General features: G+C 43.1%; 1 protein-coding gene across 2 annotated transcripts in view; it reads left to right on the forward strand.

The window, feature by feature from the left end:
* Positions 1-1,545: 1,545 nt before the first annotated feature.
* The window catches only part of PACS1 (phosphofurin acidic cluster sorting protein 1), a 143,889-nt gene continuing 129,543 nt past the window's right edge, over positions 1,546-15,891 (forward strand). For both annotated transcript variants that reach the window (XM_032879524.1, XM_032879525.1), the window contains exon 1: positions 1,546-1,967. In XM_032879524.1, the coding sequence (XP_032735415.1) occupies positions 1,618-1,967 (350 nt within the window). In that variant the 5' untranslated portion in view covers positions 1,546-1,617. The remainder of the gene's footprint in view (positions 1,968-15,891) is intronic.

A 15,891-nucleotide genomic window follows, 5' to 3' on the forward strand; every position in this document is an offset into this window, starting at 1 on the left:
ACTTCAGGGCTGCCTCAGTGACCTGGGGCATGCACCTGGATCCGATGTTGCAGTTGAGACCGGTGACAAATACAAGGCCATGCTGAAATTGTGTTACCACGGCTTGCTTTTTGTAAGAGGGCTCTCCGGAAAGTACCTCTAGGTCTGGTTTGACCTTACTCTTTTGTCCTTGGGGACTAAAAATAGCCAGCTTAACACCCTGGCTGGGCTGAGGAAGTGCAGTGGGCTTGGGAAGTAGGCCAGGTCAGGCCTTCCAAATAGACCTGTGGCCTGAAGAGTCCCGAGTCCATACCTGGGAGAGAACACAGCTCAAAATCTAGATTGTTCTGCGTTCACATGAACTTCTGAGTGGTTTCAGTCACCCAGTATCTAGGTGTGGGTGGGTGTGTGGAGGTGGGTTTGCTTTCTCCGTGTAAGTCCTCTGGTCCCAAGAAGTCGGCCCAACAGGTGAGACAGGGTTGGACTTCAGGGACCCAACGGGCATTTGCTGGGTGCTAAGAAGTCATACTGCTGTTCCCCTAAGTGCACCAACGAAGGTGCAGATGTCAGGAGGCTTCAAGATGGTTTTTGGAGGTGATGGATGGGGGTGGGTAGTGTGGGAGAGCCCACGTTGGATATGACCGTTGACTGAGCTAGGTCTTGGGAGGAGTAGGATGTTAAGAGATCAAACAGTGAAGCAGGGGAAACATTACAGGTGAAAGAAATTGAGGGCAGGGATGGGGAGCCTTGGAACTCCAGAATGCTGCTTTGGGGGAGGGGAGCTGTAGGACAGAAAAGGAGGAAGGGTGGCTCCGGATGGGCCAGGGCTTAGCTTTATATCTCTCCCTTGCCAGGGCCTTTTGGACTCTAGGTCTGTGAGCCCATGCGTCTATGGTGGAGAAAAGCAGGGACGGAAACTTCACGGCCCACAGGCGTGCGGGCCGTCCCCTGGGGTCGCCACGGCTCCCTTTCGTAGGTCGTGAAGAAACCCCGGGGCAGCACAGCGGGGTGGGGGCCAGGTGGGCTGGCGCGACGCGGGCTTTGGCCGGCGGCCGCTTTTGCCTCGGCTCTGGGGATCCAAAGGGCCCAAGGCGCGCTCCCGCGGCAGCCCCCTTCTGGCCGGGGCCGCGCCCCGGAAAAGCGGAGTTTCCGCTGGCCGGGCTGTTGCAGTCGAGAGGGAGACGGGGGAGGGGAGGGCCGGGCCGGCTGACTGCCGCCCGCGCTGCGGATTTGAGGGCAGGTCCGGCCGGGTTCGGGAGCGAGGGGAGCGGGAGCAGTTAGGGAGCGAGGGGAACGAGGGGAGCGCGCCCACAGGCTCGCCAGGGGCGCGAGCGCGAGCCCGGGCCCCGCCCCTCGGCGCTGGGTGGGGCCGGCGCCAGCCAGAGCTCCCCGCCCCCCCGGACACGCCCACCCAGTGTCTCGGCGGCGCGAGCCGCAACAGGCAGCGGCGGGCGAGCGCGAGGACCGCGCGCCGAGAGGCCCCGCGCGTGCGTGCAGCCTCTCGCTCGCTCGCTCGCTCGCTCGCGCGCTCGGGCGGGCGGGCTGAGGAGACGAGTGGATCCGTGGGAGAAGCCTGGGCGTCCTCTCGGCGTCGCCCGGATCCCCGTAACCCCCGCGCCCCCCACCTCCGGCCGGGCCATGGCTGAACGCGGAGGGGCGGGCGGTGGTCCCGGAGGCGCCGGGGGCGGCAGCGGCCAGCGGGGCTCTGGGGTCGCCCAGTCTCCGCAACAGCAGCAGCCGCCGCAGCAGCCGACGCCTCAGCAGCCGACGCCCCCCAAGCTGGCCCAGGCCACCTCGTCGTCCTCGTCCACCTCGGCGGCGGCCGCCTCCTCCTCGTCCTCGTCCACCTCCACCTCCATGGCCGTCGCGGTGGCCTCGGGCTCCGCGCCTCCCGGCGGCCCGGGGCCAGGCCGCACCCCCGCCCCAGTGCAGATGAACCTGTACGCCACCTGGGAGGTGGACCGGAGCTCGTCCAGCTGCGTGCCCAGGTGAGCGGCGGGCGGGGGGACCGGGCCCTCGGGGCCGCAGGGCCGGGTCTGTGACAGGCCCCCGGCTTCTCATTCCTCCCCGTCCCAGCGCCCAAGGGAGCGCCCCCTCCCTGGATACCCCCTGGCTGCCGGGCCTGGCTCCTGTCTGGCCTCCCAGGACGCCTCCTGCGGGGACCCCGCCCTCTCCTAGCAGCCCCACCTTCTGCCTTGGCCGGGGACCACCCTTTTCCCCTCCGCGATTGGGGCCTTCTGGACTCGCAGCCCGGGGCCTTCTCTTCGTCGATCTGACCGAATCCGGCCTTCCTGACCGTCAGTTTCCCTGCGATTGTCACAGACTCTTTTCCCTGCCTCGTTGGCGCCCGTGGGCTGTACATATGTTACATAGATGCGGTATAGATGTCTTTTGATATTTTTATTTCCCAATATGCTAAGCGTGTGCCAGACTCATTGTCACCTTCTGCCAGGTAAAGCCCATAGAGTAACCCTTGAGGCTTCTAGTCTTCAATACGCACACGGTCATTTGGGCTTCAGATTACACACATTCTGTCCTGGCCTCTGTGCTCGTGTAAAAGTCCTGTTTAGTGTGTCTTAAAGTGTATTTTTCATCCCTTCCTTCCTCCCCAGCAGCTAGTCACAGATTCTCCTAGGCCTGGAGGACTACATAAAATTACTGTCTTGTTACTTAAATTCAGTCCATTCCTCTGTCTGTTGGAACCATCTGGGGACTTTCCTTTCATTGGTAAAATATGCCTGAGTTTGTGATGTTCTCTCTTTCTGTATTGGGAAAGCAGTCTTTCTTTTTCCAACTCTTTGGGGACAGTGTGCAGTGTTTTACAGTTTACCCTGTAACAGACACTGTGGAGCTGGTTTCACCCAGTAAGCCCAGAAAAGTGCCTGGAGGTGATCTTTTTGTCACCTCTAAACTGAGCCCATTCTGTTGCTTTGGAGTTTTGGACTCGCTCCTTATTCTGTTAGCCCAGGCTCGGGTAGATGGAGGTATAAGTGGGGGGTTAGGAAGTATCGCCTAGTTCCAGGCTTGGCTCTGTTTATCTCTCCCTCCCTTTATTTTGAATCATTTCTTGCTTACAAAATTACACACACACACACACACACACACACACAGGCTCACACACACACTCCCCTCCTAGATAGGGTATTTTACAAAAATGATGAAAAGTACATGTCTATACTTGACTCAGCTTAAAAAATTGAGCATTATAAATTATGTTGAAGGCCTCAGGGTGCCCCGTCCTGACCATACCCCCAACTTCCCCTAGGTAAACACTATCCTGAATTGTGTGTTTATTATTTCCCTTGTCTTTTAAAAATATTTTTAATGCATGAGTGAATCTCTAAACCGTATGTTTTAGTTTTGAGTGTTTTTGAAGTTTATATAAGTGCCGTCACACTCTGTGTTCTGTGGGTAAACTCAGTTGTGTTAGTGGGTTTTGACTGAGCATTCAGCTTGTGAGACTTGTCTGTGGGATATAGTGGCTCTACTTTAAATATTTTCACTAATGGATAGAATTTCATTGTATGAATACGTCATAATTCTCCTTTTGGTGAGTATTTATGTTGTTTTTTTTGTTTGTTAACGGGAACATTAATGCTTTAAATATCTTTGTCCAGGACTCCTGGTGTTCCTTGCAAAAGTTTCTTTTGGTTTCTTTATATGTAGGGGTGGAATTGCTGTTTGCAGAGTATACATCTGAAACTTTTTTAAGATAATACTAATTGTCTTCCATTCATGCTCTACCCGTCTTACTCTTCATCCTTTGTGTTTCAGCATTCACTTCACGGACTTACACTTTTTTTTTTTTTTCCTTTGTCTTTCCTTTAGGGTAATCAGAAGCCACGTTAGCTTACTTTGCTTTGGCCAGTGCCTCAGCACAACACCAAACTCAAGTGGGAGTTTAGTATGTAATGGTCCTTAGCAGGCTTCTCTCTTTCTAGGTAGGTCCATCTATAGTCCAAGTATTTTAACCTACCTCTTTCAAACATAAAAAACACTGTACCCCTTCCTACAATGGTTCAGTGTTAGTAATACATGCTTGCCCATTCTTCCTTCACATCTATCGCTGTGTTTGACTGGTGACAGTTGGACAACTGCCTTTTCTAGCTTGTTAGATTGAAAAGGCGTTGAGCCAACAGGGAAGAAGCTGCTGTGCAACAGAGGGAGATAAATAAAATCACTGAGTGACATTGATTCTTTTTTTTTCCACACCTATTGGTCACTAAAAAGTCCATGTAATAAATTATTAGCCCAAGAAACAGCCTACCCATCCTGAGTAAATGAGTAATTATTACACTAACTTGGTGTGAGAGGCTTTAGGTTGCTTGTTGTTTTCAACCTCCTGGGATCACGCGGTTATGTCATATCTACTAACCAATCCTTGAGATTGTCAGCTGTCCTGCTCTAACTTTGTTTTTCAGCTATCACCCTTGTGCCTCCCAGCCCCTTGTGGAACACTTGTGCTCTTTGGAGCATGCTGTCTTATCTGCAGGATGGAAAATAACACCCTGTGGGGAGAAAATATCCTGCTATTGGCCCTTCCAATTACTAGAGTCATCTGGTTAATTTGAGATCTCCTTATTTGCTTGTTCATGTTGTTTAGAATGTATTAGCGATGTGCAGTCTGTATGCGGCATTCTGTATATAGCCTAGGATTAACATTCTTGTCTCATGTAATTTAAATGAGACACAAGCATGTAACATATGTGCACTTAAGAAATGTAAACATGATTGTGGATTTAAGGCTTTATATATATATATATTTTTTTTAACTTTTTATGGTTGAAGAGAATACTTACAGTTGGCTTTAAAATAACTAAATTGTTAGATTCATTGACATTTTTACCAGCATTTTTTTAAATTAAAAGATTAATACATGTCCATGATTAGAAATTCAAGCAGTACAGAAAGATGGAAATTTTAAAGGAAAAAGCCCCCAGCCTTGTCTCTGTTTTCACTCTCCAGAGGTAATCACTGGGAAATACAGTTGGCTTTTAAGATTCTGTTTCAAGCCAGTATAGGTCTATTATTGTTCATGAAATTCACAGCTTTAGAAGTTGGCATTGTTTTCTTTCCATACTAAGTAGTGCTTCCTCTACTATGGCCCATGGATTGGCTAGTGGTGTGGTGACATTATAAGCAGGTGGCATGTTGCTTGATGTTAAGGGAAGAGCTTTAGAGTTTCATTGTTGATCCCTTCTCTTTGGTCCTTGTATGGTGATGTTTTCCCTGATGTTCTTTCCTCTTTTTGAGAAAAGAGAGTTCTTTTCCTTTTTTGAGCTACTTCAGTAGGGGAGGTAGAAAAATTATTAAATTTCACAGGTGTACAAAATTTCCTCAGTAGCATAAAACCAATTATTGGGAGATAAAATGTGCTCTGCTATATCACTTACAAACTATATCACATTTGTCTCTGAGTACAAAGTACATTTACATGTACTACCTTACCTGTGTGAGCACTTAGGGAAGGAGTTCAGGAGTTGTCAGTCACATTTCTCCTTAGACCACATTTGTTTTTTTGTTTTTGTTTTTTAATTGGATACCAAAGCTAAGCCTTATTCGATAAAACTATTAGAACCAAAGGAGGTGGCCATGGCTAGGTTGACATGACTAGTCTGCAGCAGAAGTGTTACTTTCATCAGGACACTTAGGGAGAGTTGCCCCTCTAACCACAAAAGCACTAGGCAAGCCAGGATATATTATCCTTCTATTCTTATTATATGCCAAGACAACCTCTTCCACACCTTGGTTTTTTAATCCATTGGTTGGGAATACTTTTACTTGCCATTCATTCTAAAATGTGGGTGAAATAAATACGAAATAGAACCCACAGGTCTGTAAGAGGAAGTACTTCTTAAATGATAGATAGGATGTAAATGAAATTGATCAAATAAGAGAGACGTGGTGAAATTTCTGCTATTTCCCTAGCATTAAAAGTCTTAAAAGCATATTCGTATCTTAGAAGATTTGAGTTTCACATTGTGAGTGTTGTAATAGAATATCCTCTCTATCAGGGTAATATTATCCATTGTCCCTGTGGAAGCTCAGATTCCTTAAGTCAGAAAGAGAATTACTTTCACAGAGTCTGTTTTACATGTATTGATTTACAGATCTTTTGGGTACCTTAGTGGTTATGTGATTTCTTTTTAAACTAGTTTCCCAATTTCTTAGCTGAGCCAATGAGCTGCTACTGTTCCTATGCATGTTTGCCTCAGTGTGCATGAGGGAGGTACAAGTATGAATATGGGCTGTGTCTTCTCTCTGCTTCAACCCAGGAAGCTTGTTTTGTTTTGGCCTGGACTTGAGGGTTTAGTGCGTCCTCTGAAATTTGAAATTGGCTTGGCTTGCATCTGTGGCATCACATTCTGGGAGTACTTTAGGCATCCAAGGTAGCTGTGGCAATGCTCATAAGAATTGGTCTTTTTCCAGTGCGGGTTCAGAGTGGCATTAGGGCTCTTGAGAAAAGAGTTTGAAGTTGGTCTTAGAATGTCTTTCAGCGGCCCCTTGGGCTGGATTGAGTGAGGTGGTTTGGTTTTAGATTGGCAAGTGCAGACGGAATTCTCCCTTCTCCAGGCCTAGTTGGAAGAGTAAGCAGCATAGCTTTGGATGGTTTTAGAGAATCAAGATGTTTATGCCTAGACATCAACTCTAGAGTATTTTTCCTCTTTCTGCCATTCACAGGGCTGTTGTCTGGTTAGAAAGCCTGATGTATTCTCTTTTACCTTATAAACCAGAGGAGAGCTATAGTCACAGCTCAGGGAGCTGCTTAGACAGACCTATATGTGAACTCTACCTTGGGTAGAGAAGTAGAGTAGAAAAGCAGTAGAGAAGGCCAGGAAATGAAGATAAATTGTTACTTAGTTTATATATCTTCCAGAAAACAGTTTGTGAAAGCATTCCATTTGACATCCAGTTAAATCTTGACATCATAAGCTGTTTTATCTTTTTTTTTTATTTTATTTTTTATAAACATATATTTTTTTTTCCCCCAGGGGTACAGGTCTGTGAATCTCCAGGTTTACACACTTCACAGCACTCACCATAGCACATACCCTACCCAATGTCCATAACCCCACCCCCCTCTCCCAACCCCCCTCCCCCCAGCAACCCTCAGTTCTGTTTTATCTTTAAAGCTGTGCTATCTAATACAGTAACCACTAGTTGCGTGTGGCTATTTAAGATTCATTAAAATTGAATAAAATTAAAAATTCTTTTTCTTAGTTGTATTAGCCACATTTTGTGTCATACTAGTCTCGTGTGATTAGTGGCTTCTGTATTAGACAAGGCAGATCTAGAACATTCAGGACCACAGAAAGTTCTTTTAGATAACACTATTATTTATTTATTTATTTGTTGGTCAGAGAGAGAGAACACACAAGCAAGGAGAGTGGCAGGCAGAGGGAGAAGCAGGGTCTGTGGGTAGCCCGATGCAGGACTTGATTCCAGGACCCCGGCATCGTGACCTGAGCTGAAGGCAGACGCTTAACCAACTGAGCCACTGAGGCATCCCTAGATAACACTAAAGAGAAAATTGCCTCACCGTGATATTTCTCATATTAATATCTGTGGTTTCTCCTTATTTATTTAATTAAGTTGAATACTTTTGTCCGCTTCCAGATTTTTTTTTTAAAGATTTTATTTATTTATTTGACGGAGATCGCAAGTAGGCAGAGAGGCAGGCAGAGAGAGTGGGGGAAGCAGGCTCCCTGCTGAGCAGAGAGCCTGATGCCGGGCTCCATCCCAGCACCCTGGGACTATGACCCGAGCCAAAGGCAGAGGCTTTAACCCACTGAGCCACCTAGGCGCCCCCAGATTATTTTTAAATGTCCCTTTTTTTCACTATTTCAAAGACCTCTTAGTTTTCTTCTGTTAGTTGTTCCCCTTTAAATGTTTTTACCTTTTAATCTGCTCACTTCTTATGTAGGGAATTTGTTTCCTGGTGCCTGCCTACCATTTGTTTCCTGCAGTTTTAGGTCTTAGTCAATACCTATTGAGAAAACTGTCTGGAGACATTAATTCTAAAATGGCTTTTAGGGGCGCCTGGGTGGCTCAGTCGCTTAAGCGTCTGCCTTTGGCTCAGGTCATGATCCTGGGGTCCTGGGAACCAGCCCCATGTCGGGCTTCCTGCTCAGTGGTGAGTCCGCTTCTCCCTTTCCCTTTACCCCTCCCTCTGACTTGTTCTCTCTCTCTCTCCCTTGTTGTCACTCTCACTCTCAAATAAATAAATAAATATGTTAAAAAAAAACAAAATGGCTTTAGATGTTTAGATTATATGTGGTATTAATTTTGGTCCTTATTTTTTTGTGATGATTTCTAACTTCATATAATAAACATGCATTGCAGAACAGACCGGTGAATGTTATTTTAAAAATATATATTTAAGGGGCGCCTGGGTGGCTCAGTGGGTTAAAGCCTCTGCCTTTGGCTCAGGTCATGATCCCAGGGTCCTGGGATCGAGCCCTGCATTGGGCTCTCTGCTCAGCGGGGAGCCTGCTTCCCCCTCTCTGCCTGCCTCTCTGCCTACTTGTGATCTGTCAAATAAATAAATACAATCTTTAAAAAAAAAAAGAAAAAATATATATTTAAAAATACATATCTACTCTACTTAATTGTATACCTTGAAGGAGTGAACTTTACAAATTTTATATTGCAATAAGGCTGTAAAAAAAAGTACATATTGAATGGATGAAGACCTGGGGGACTAAAGTTTTAATCCACTCATTACCTTCCTTTCCTGGTTCTAGAATTGCTTTTTCCTTTTTATTGATAGTAACTGTGGTGAATGGGGAATGTTCTAGACACTGTTTCCCTTGTGGTAGGTGGGTGACAAAGTAGTATTGAAAATGACACATTTATTTATTTATTTGTTTAATATTTACATAGATTCTTTTAGATAGTAAAGTGTTTTAAGATATACTCAAGGTAAGAATCTGAGTTTAGCTGTAGCTTCACACATTTTTCTGACCATGAATACTGTCCTTCCTTTTTTCTCTTTGGGGTCAATGGTCCTTGCCAACTCCCAGATAAATCCGTTCAGCATTTATAGTACTTCTAGTTCTGTGAACATGACACTAGGTAATATCCATAGTGTATTTTTGCAAAAAAAAAAAAAAAAATTTAGAACTGTGATGAGTGTCTTAGAAATTATGCTGTAATTTATGTGGTTTTTAGTGACTCAATACAGATAAAGGTAGATATGAAGGGAATGACGTTTTAAAACTTGATTCCTACTAGAGGAATACCTGTTCCTCTCTTTGTGGACTGTGTAACTCTTCCAAATGACAGCTTGCCTCTCAAAACTTTCCTGTGAGCAAGATTTCCACCAGGTCACATTGTGGATGTAATTGACTTATGAATTGTCCCTGAGGAAATTTATACTGATTGTTGTGCTTAGACATAAAAAGGTGTTTTTTCTTATAGTTGTTCTCCAAAACATTTTGTGTCTGCGTATGTGTGTGTCTCTCTCTCTTGAGTTTTCCTTTTGTTCCTTTTTTCATAGGTGAGGTAGAGATCCTTTGTACCAATTTTTTTTTAAATAGTATAGAAAACACAAAAGGTTTAGGATATCAGTTGTCATTTATTTGTTCCTCCTCACTGACCTTTTCCTGTCTCCTGTTTAAAAACACCAAACGGCTTCAAGGTTTACAGAGCAGCTTTATCCTTCTGTTTCTCTGTATTACAGTACCTCTCAAACCACATTGCATTCTACTGTTTGTAATTCTACCCATCTTTTGCCACCCTAGTTTCCTCCTGGAGTGTAACCACTAGTAGCAGGTCAGGGTGATGTTTCAAAAGAAAATCAGATTATGTCACTCCCTTCTTCATAATCTTCCCAATTCATTCATTTAGCAAATGTTTATAGACCAGCCGGTCTCCTTGATCTCCTAAGTATATATTCTAATGGGTGAAGATAAGTGACACTATCAAATAACTTTTCATCATACTTAGAATAAAACCCTTTTCATGCCTTAGGAAAGACTTCAAGATGTGACCCCTTCCTTTGTCTTTGACCTAATCTTCTGTCATTCTCCACCGTGCTTGCTTGATTCTGGGGAAGCTGGGCCTAGACATGGTCACCTCTGCCTTTGGGCTTTGGCACTTGCACCTGGGATGCTTTGTCCCCACATCATCATGTGGCTGGCTTGTGAGTATCATTCAGGTCTCAGTTAATCTACCACCTTGGAAAGCTACCCTTTCCTGCCTATTACATTCTAGGAGTTTATAACTCTTCACAATTTGTTACTGTCATCTGAAATAATCCTGTTCATTTACTAGTTACCTTACAGGCACTCAATGAATACATTTATTAAATGAATAGTTCCTTTTTTATTTATAATGCTTATTGAATGGATATTTGTTATACACAGTTCTTACATTCAGCAAATACTTATTGACTATTTCTGTGTGCCAAGCACTGCTGTAGGTGCTGGGGGAACGGTGGCAAACAAGTTGACAAAATTCATTCTCTCCTAGAGTATATGTTCAGGTAGAGGGAGACAGATAATAAACAAATAGTTATATTTAGGTAATATAAGTATAAATAAGTAGGTATTTATTTTATATGTTTACAGTATAAATAAAGGGGTGATGAGTGAATGCCATGATGAAAAATAAAGCGTAATGAGGGAATTGAGAAAGTTGGTGGAAGGGCTTTTTTGGATGGGGGGCCAGAGAAGGTCTCTGGGGGAGTGACATTTGAGCTGATACATGAATGAAGTGAACCAGACTAATTGAGCATTTACTGTGTGTCAGAGTAACCTTCAGAGGCAAGTACTGAGACCCCTTTCCTAGAAAGGGAAATCAAGGCCCAGTGAGATGGATGCACTTTTTTAAGGCTGTGTAGCCTTAAAAACCGTGTGTTTAGAGGTAGGTAGAGTTGGGATTTGTCTCATGACTTATGATTATCTGACACCAGAATGACTTCTCTCTTTAAACTTGATGGTCCTCAAGCCCTGGCTGGTTCTCGTAGTTGACAAATAACATTTAATGTTTATGCTTTGTCACACTGGAATTATAGAATGCTGCTCTATTACCAAATTATAGATACCAAGAAACTTAACATCAGAATGGCTATAACTGCCCGTTCTGGAGCCCGTTAGCCAGGATTTGAATCCTGATTCTGTTGTTTACCATTTAGTGATTTGGGCAAATTATTTAACCTCTCTAATGCTTTAATTTTCTCATCTGCAAAACGGGCCTAATTGTCCCTACCTCTCATTAATTATGAGGATAAAATGAGATTAATACAAGTAAATGCTTACGTGGTACACAGAAAACACTTCAAAATAATAGTTGTTACTGCTATTCTATTGCTATGTTTACTGCCAGTCCAGCTTCTCTGTCTCTCCCTGACACCCCTCTAAACACTGCTTTCTTTCTGGAATCAGGGCAACTTGGTTGATACATAATTTCCTCAGTGGGACCTTCATAAGGTCTTGGGTTCACTTTAGACACAGATCCTGCCAAATGCCAAGCTTAAAGTCAGAGTAAAGTATTTTGGTTTTCTGAAGCAGTGGCTGGATCGGGATCCTGTTTCTACATCCTGCCGGCTTATATGAACGGAAGAGATGGTTCAGGCTCCGCCTGCAAACCACAACTTTGTTTTGAGCCAATTTGACTTGACAGCTTCCCTATTCTACCTGCTGACTTCTTTAGCTCTGGTTTGGCAGCCAGAAGAGCAACTAAACTGGTTTACAGCTAGCCATTTATTACCAATAAAAGCTAAGTGACTCCTAAGAAAATGAGGGTTTAAATGGAATTGATATTTTTCTCTTATCTCCTTAAGCTTTCCTTTTTATGTCTCGAACCATGGAAAAATCCCATTTTATTTTTATAGGAGAAACCTGATAATACATTTAATTTAAGGCCTATCATGAAACATTTGAGTGTGTGTGTGTGTGTGTGTGTGTGTGTGTTAATTTTCTCCTTTCTCCAAGACTTCACTGTCCCATTTTATTTTATTTTTATTATTATTATTTTTAGAGAGGGAGAGAAAGGGGAGAAAAGGAGCAGAGGGAGAGGGAGAGAGAGAATCCCAAGCAGATTCTCAGCTGAGCATGGAGCCCACTGTGGGGCTCAATTTCACAACTCTCAGATCATGACCTGAGCCAAAATCAAGAGTTGGATGCCTGAGTCACACAGACGCCCCTGCCCCATTTTAGTTGGAAATCTACAAATACGTTTAAATGTTTCTGGTTCTTGTTTAAGAATATGTAAAACACAGATTAACTTCTCAAGTGTGGATTACCATGATGAATGGTATCTTCATGGTGAACATCAGGGCTTAAAATGAAGAGCGTAGACTGGTATGTGTTACATACTTTAAATTCATGTGTTTGCTTTTTTGTCTTTATTTCTCCCTATTGCTATCAATATGCCTTCTTTCTGCTTTATTGCTTTAAATAGACCATGGGCTAAAAAAAACAGGTAATCAAATATGATAAGAATGAATGGACTCTGGAAATGAAGGCTGAGAGTAATGGATAGTATCATCAGAATACATAAAATTCACAGCTGTGGTGTTCTGGAACTAGGAAGAAACATTTTACATACTTTTTGGTTTGCGTGTGATTGTTGGTAAGTTTGGGTAGGGGTTTAATCTTCCAAAGTCTTAGGGAGTCAAAAACCCTATTGAAGATGCAGTTAGAGATACAAGTCAAATTTTACATTTGGTTTGGAGAATTGTGGATTAGTAAATAAAGCCTATATTTACTGTTTGGTTAGATTTGTTTTGATTACCACTAGGCAAGTCACTAGTTTTTAAAAAGTGACTACAGGGGCACCTGGGTGGCTCATTGGTTAAGCCTCTGCCTTCGGCTCAGGTCATGATCTCAGGGTTCTCAGGTTGAGCCCCACATTGGGGGCTCTGTGTGGCAGGGAGCCTGCTTACCCCTTTCTCTCTGCCTGCCTCTCTGCCTGCTTGTGATCTCTCTCCTCTGTCAAATAAATAAATAATCTTAAAAAAAATTTTTAAAAAAATTTTTTAAGTAGTACACTTTTTTTTTTTTTTTTTGCCTTTCTGATTTGTTATGGAGAGAAACAGAATGTAAAATGTTTGAGCATCTATATTCATAGAAATCATTACCATAACATCTCTGGGTAATGTCAGTGAAGCTGTGAATTTGATGGTATAATATTTGTTGACCCAGGATAGACCTGATTTACATTAGTCATCATTTACATTGTCTTCACAAGTAGGCTTTTGTTTGGCACTTTTAGCTCATATCCAATGGAATGTGGTAGTGTAATCTATCTTAAGTCTATTGTTTAATAAAATTGTCTCCTCAAAACTAAAATACATGGAAAGTAGTCTACATTTGCCATCTCTGCCATGCACCATTTTTGCTGTGGATAAAAATGAATAAGCAACTCTGGAAACCAAGGTCCTCTGGGAACATAAAAACTCTTGTAGCTATTAATGGATTTAATTGTATTTCCTCTCTGCCACCAAAATGTGCAATAAATTGTTTAAGCCCTTGCCTTTAATGGGGAGAATTGTTCATTAAGTGTATGTAATGTCATTATCACTTTGTTTTTATTCCTTGTAGATAATCCCCTTTATCGTTCCTTAAAAAAAGCATAAGAAAGGATAGCTATAATATAAATATTACTCCTTAATCTTTTCAGTCAGCTTTTCTCTCCATGGAGAAAAAGGAAAATATCCTTTCATTGGGAAATGAATTTGGGCTAGAAACAGGATATGGTTTTTTAAACTAAGATTTGGCATAAAATTAGTTTAGCATGCTTGGGGCTTAGGCCAAGTGGTAAGTTTACTTATGTTTGGGAAGGGCCCGGTTCTCAGGCAGCCTTGCCACGTCTCAGTTGGTGAAGTTTCATCTTATTTGGGTCCCTTTAAGAGAACATTTTTTAGAAAAATGACTGTTTGGAATGATGGCTCTATTAGGTTTGGTTTGGTTTTGCTTTGTTTTGTTTGATGCTTGCTCAGGTATTTCCTCCTATTCTTATAATGTGTCTGCAGGAAAAAAGTCAGAAAATGGCTATAATCTCTTTAAAACCGTACACCAAATCGTTTGACCTTAGAATTTGGTTTCTTAATTGGCTGTACTTCATCATGTGGATTGGGATGAGTCTCATTTAACTCTTCTCTCCCTAGGAGTCAGTCAGTCAGCAAGTAACTGTTGAGTATACATCGCAAGCTGGTCATGTTTTAGACACCGAGGAGAGAACAGCCAGTAACAGAGACAAAATCCCAGCTCTTGTGGAGGCTACCTTCTAGGGGCGGGTGGGCAGCAGAGCACAAGCAAATGAATGAGCCAATGATAGAGTATGTCACATGGGGCAAAAGAAAGTAGGAAGAGGGGATAAGTGGAGCAGAGAGAGTTACAGTTTTAAATAAGGTGGTCAGCAAGACCTCGGAGAAGGGCAGCAGTCCTTGTGGGGCACACGTTTAGCCAAGCCAGCAGAGGGAACAGCAAGTACTGGTAGGTTCCAGGAACATCTAGGAGGCCAATAGGCTGGAGCCAATGAATGAGGAGTGAGTGAAGTCACAGAAGCAAAGGGGACCCAGATCTCATGGTCATTGTAAGACTTAGCTTTGACATTGAATGAGACGGGAAGCCATTGGGGCTTCTGAGTGAAAGAAGAGTCATGATGATGACTTTAATATTAAAATACTCAGTGGCCACTGTGTGTAGAATAGCTTATAAAGAAGGATAGGTTGGAAGCAAGGAGTTCAGGTACAAGTGTTGTGATAATGTCTTGGGAGCTAATGCTGGCTTAGAACAGGGTGGTAGAGGAGGAAGAGAAGAGAATTCTTCAGATTCTAGGTCTATTTTCAAGCCTAAGGATTTGTTTAGGGTATGACAGAGCCAAGGGATTCAAAGATGACTTGAAAATTTCATTTAATTTCGTTGTGTCGGTTTTCTGGTTTTTACAAAGAAATTTATTACTGTTGTCATTACTTTATCTTAAGTGACATTATATAAAAATGAGATCTGTAGGGGTGCCTGGGTGGCTCAGTGGGTTAAACCTCTGCCTTCAGCTGAGGTCATGATCTCAGGGTCCTGAGATCAAGCCCCACATCAGGCTCCCTGCTCAGCGGGAAGCCTGCTTCTCCCTCTCCTACTCCCCCTGCTTGTGTTCCCTTTCTCGCTGTGTCTCTCTCTGTCAAATAAATAAATAAAATCTTAAAAAAAAAAAAAGAATGAAATCTGTATAACAGAACTTGTCAAGGTTCTTGAGGGGAGTTTGTTTCCACTTTTGCCATTTGTAATTAATTGGGAATAAGTTTTCTTGGGAGTTTACTGGGTGATGGAGTGAGTAATCTACAGGTTGGCAACTGATTGTGTTACTAATTTAGGTTCATTTCTTTCTGTGCCGTGGGCCATGAGGAAGCTAGCGAGCAGCTGAGTCTCAATATCCCTGATTTTTCTGCTCTCCTATTGGTCTCGTATATTCTCTGTGACCCCCTATTTATTTGATGTGTTTTAGTAAAGGGGGGGACCTGCGCAAAAGCCGTTAACACCTTTAGCAGTGTTCTCCGTCACCGTAAAACCGAAAAGTCAAAAACATGTTTTGTTTTGTTTTGTTTTTTAAATGAATAGTTTGCTGCAGCAGACAGCCTGCCTGTGCCTCCTAGGAGCTGCTCTGTTAGGAGGAATCCTGCTGCAGAATGATCTAATTTGTATAATCTTGAAGGTGGAGCTATTTTTGAAAGAGAGCAGGAAAATAATGGAGCCCTTCGCTTGTGAATGCCAAACTGGATCTTACTGATTTAAAAGGAAAAGTGCTTAGTTAGATCTTGTAGTTTGGACTCCTCTTTCCCTCTTGCTCTGTTCAGCGTGTCTAGGTCAAGTTTAGGATATATTTAGGTAATTGCTCTTGAAATGGCACCTGGGTTTTTCTTTTTCATTATCTTTTTATGTTTTAGGAAAATATGTTACTTAACTTGTG

Source organism: Lontra canadensis, unplaced genomic scaffold (genome assembly GCF_010015895.1).
Source record: "Lontra canadensis isolate GAN:19392208 unplaced genomic scaffold, GSC_riverotter_1.0 scaffold66, whole genome shotgun sequence".
Classification (NCBI taxonomy): Eukaryota; Metazoa; Chordata; class Mammalia; order Carnivora; family Mustelidae; genus Lontra; species Lontra canadensis.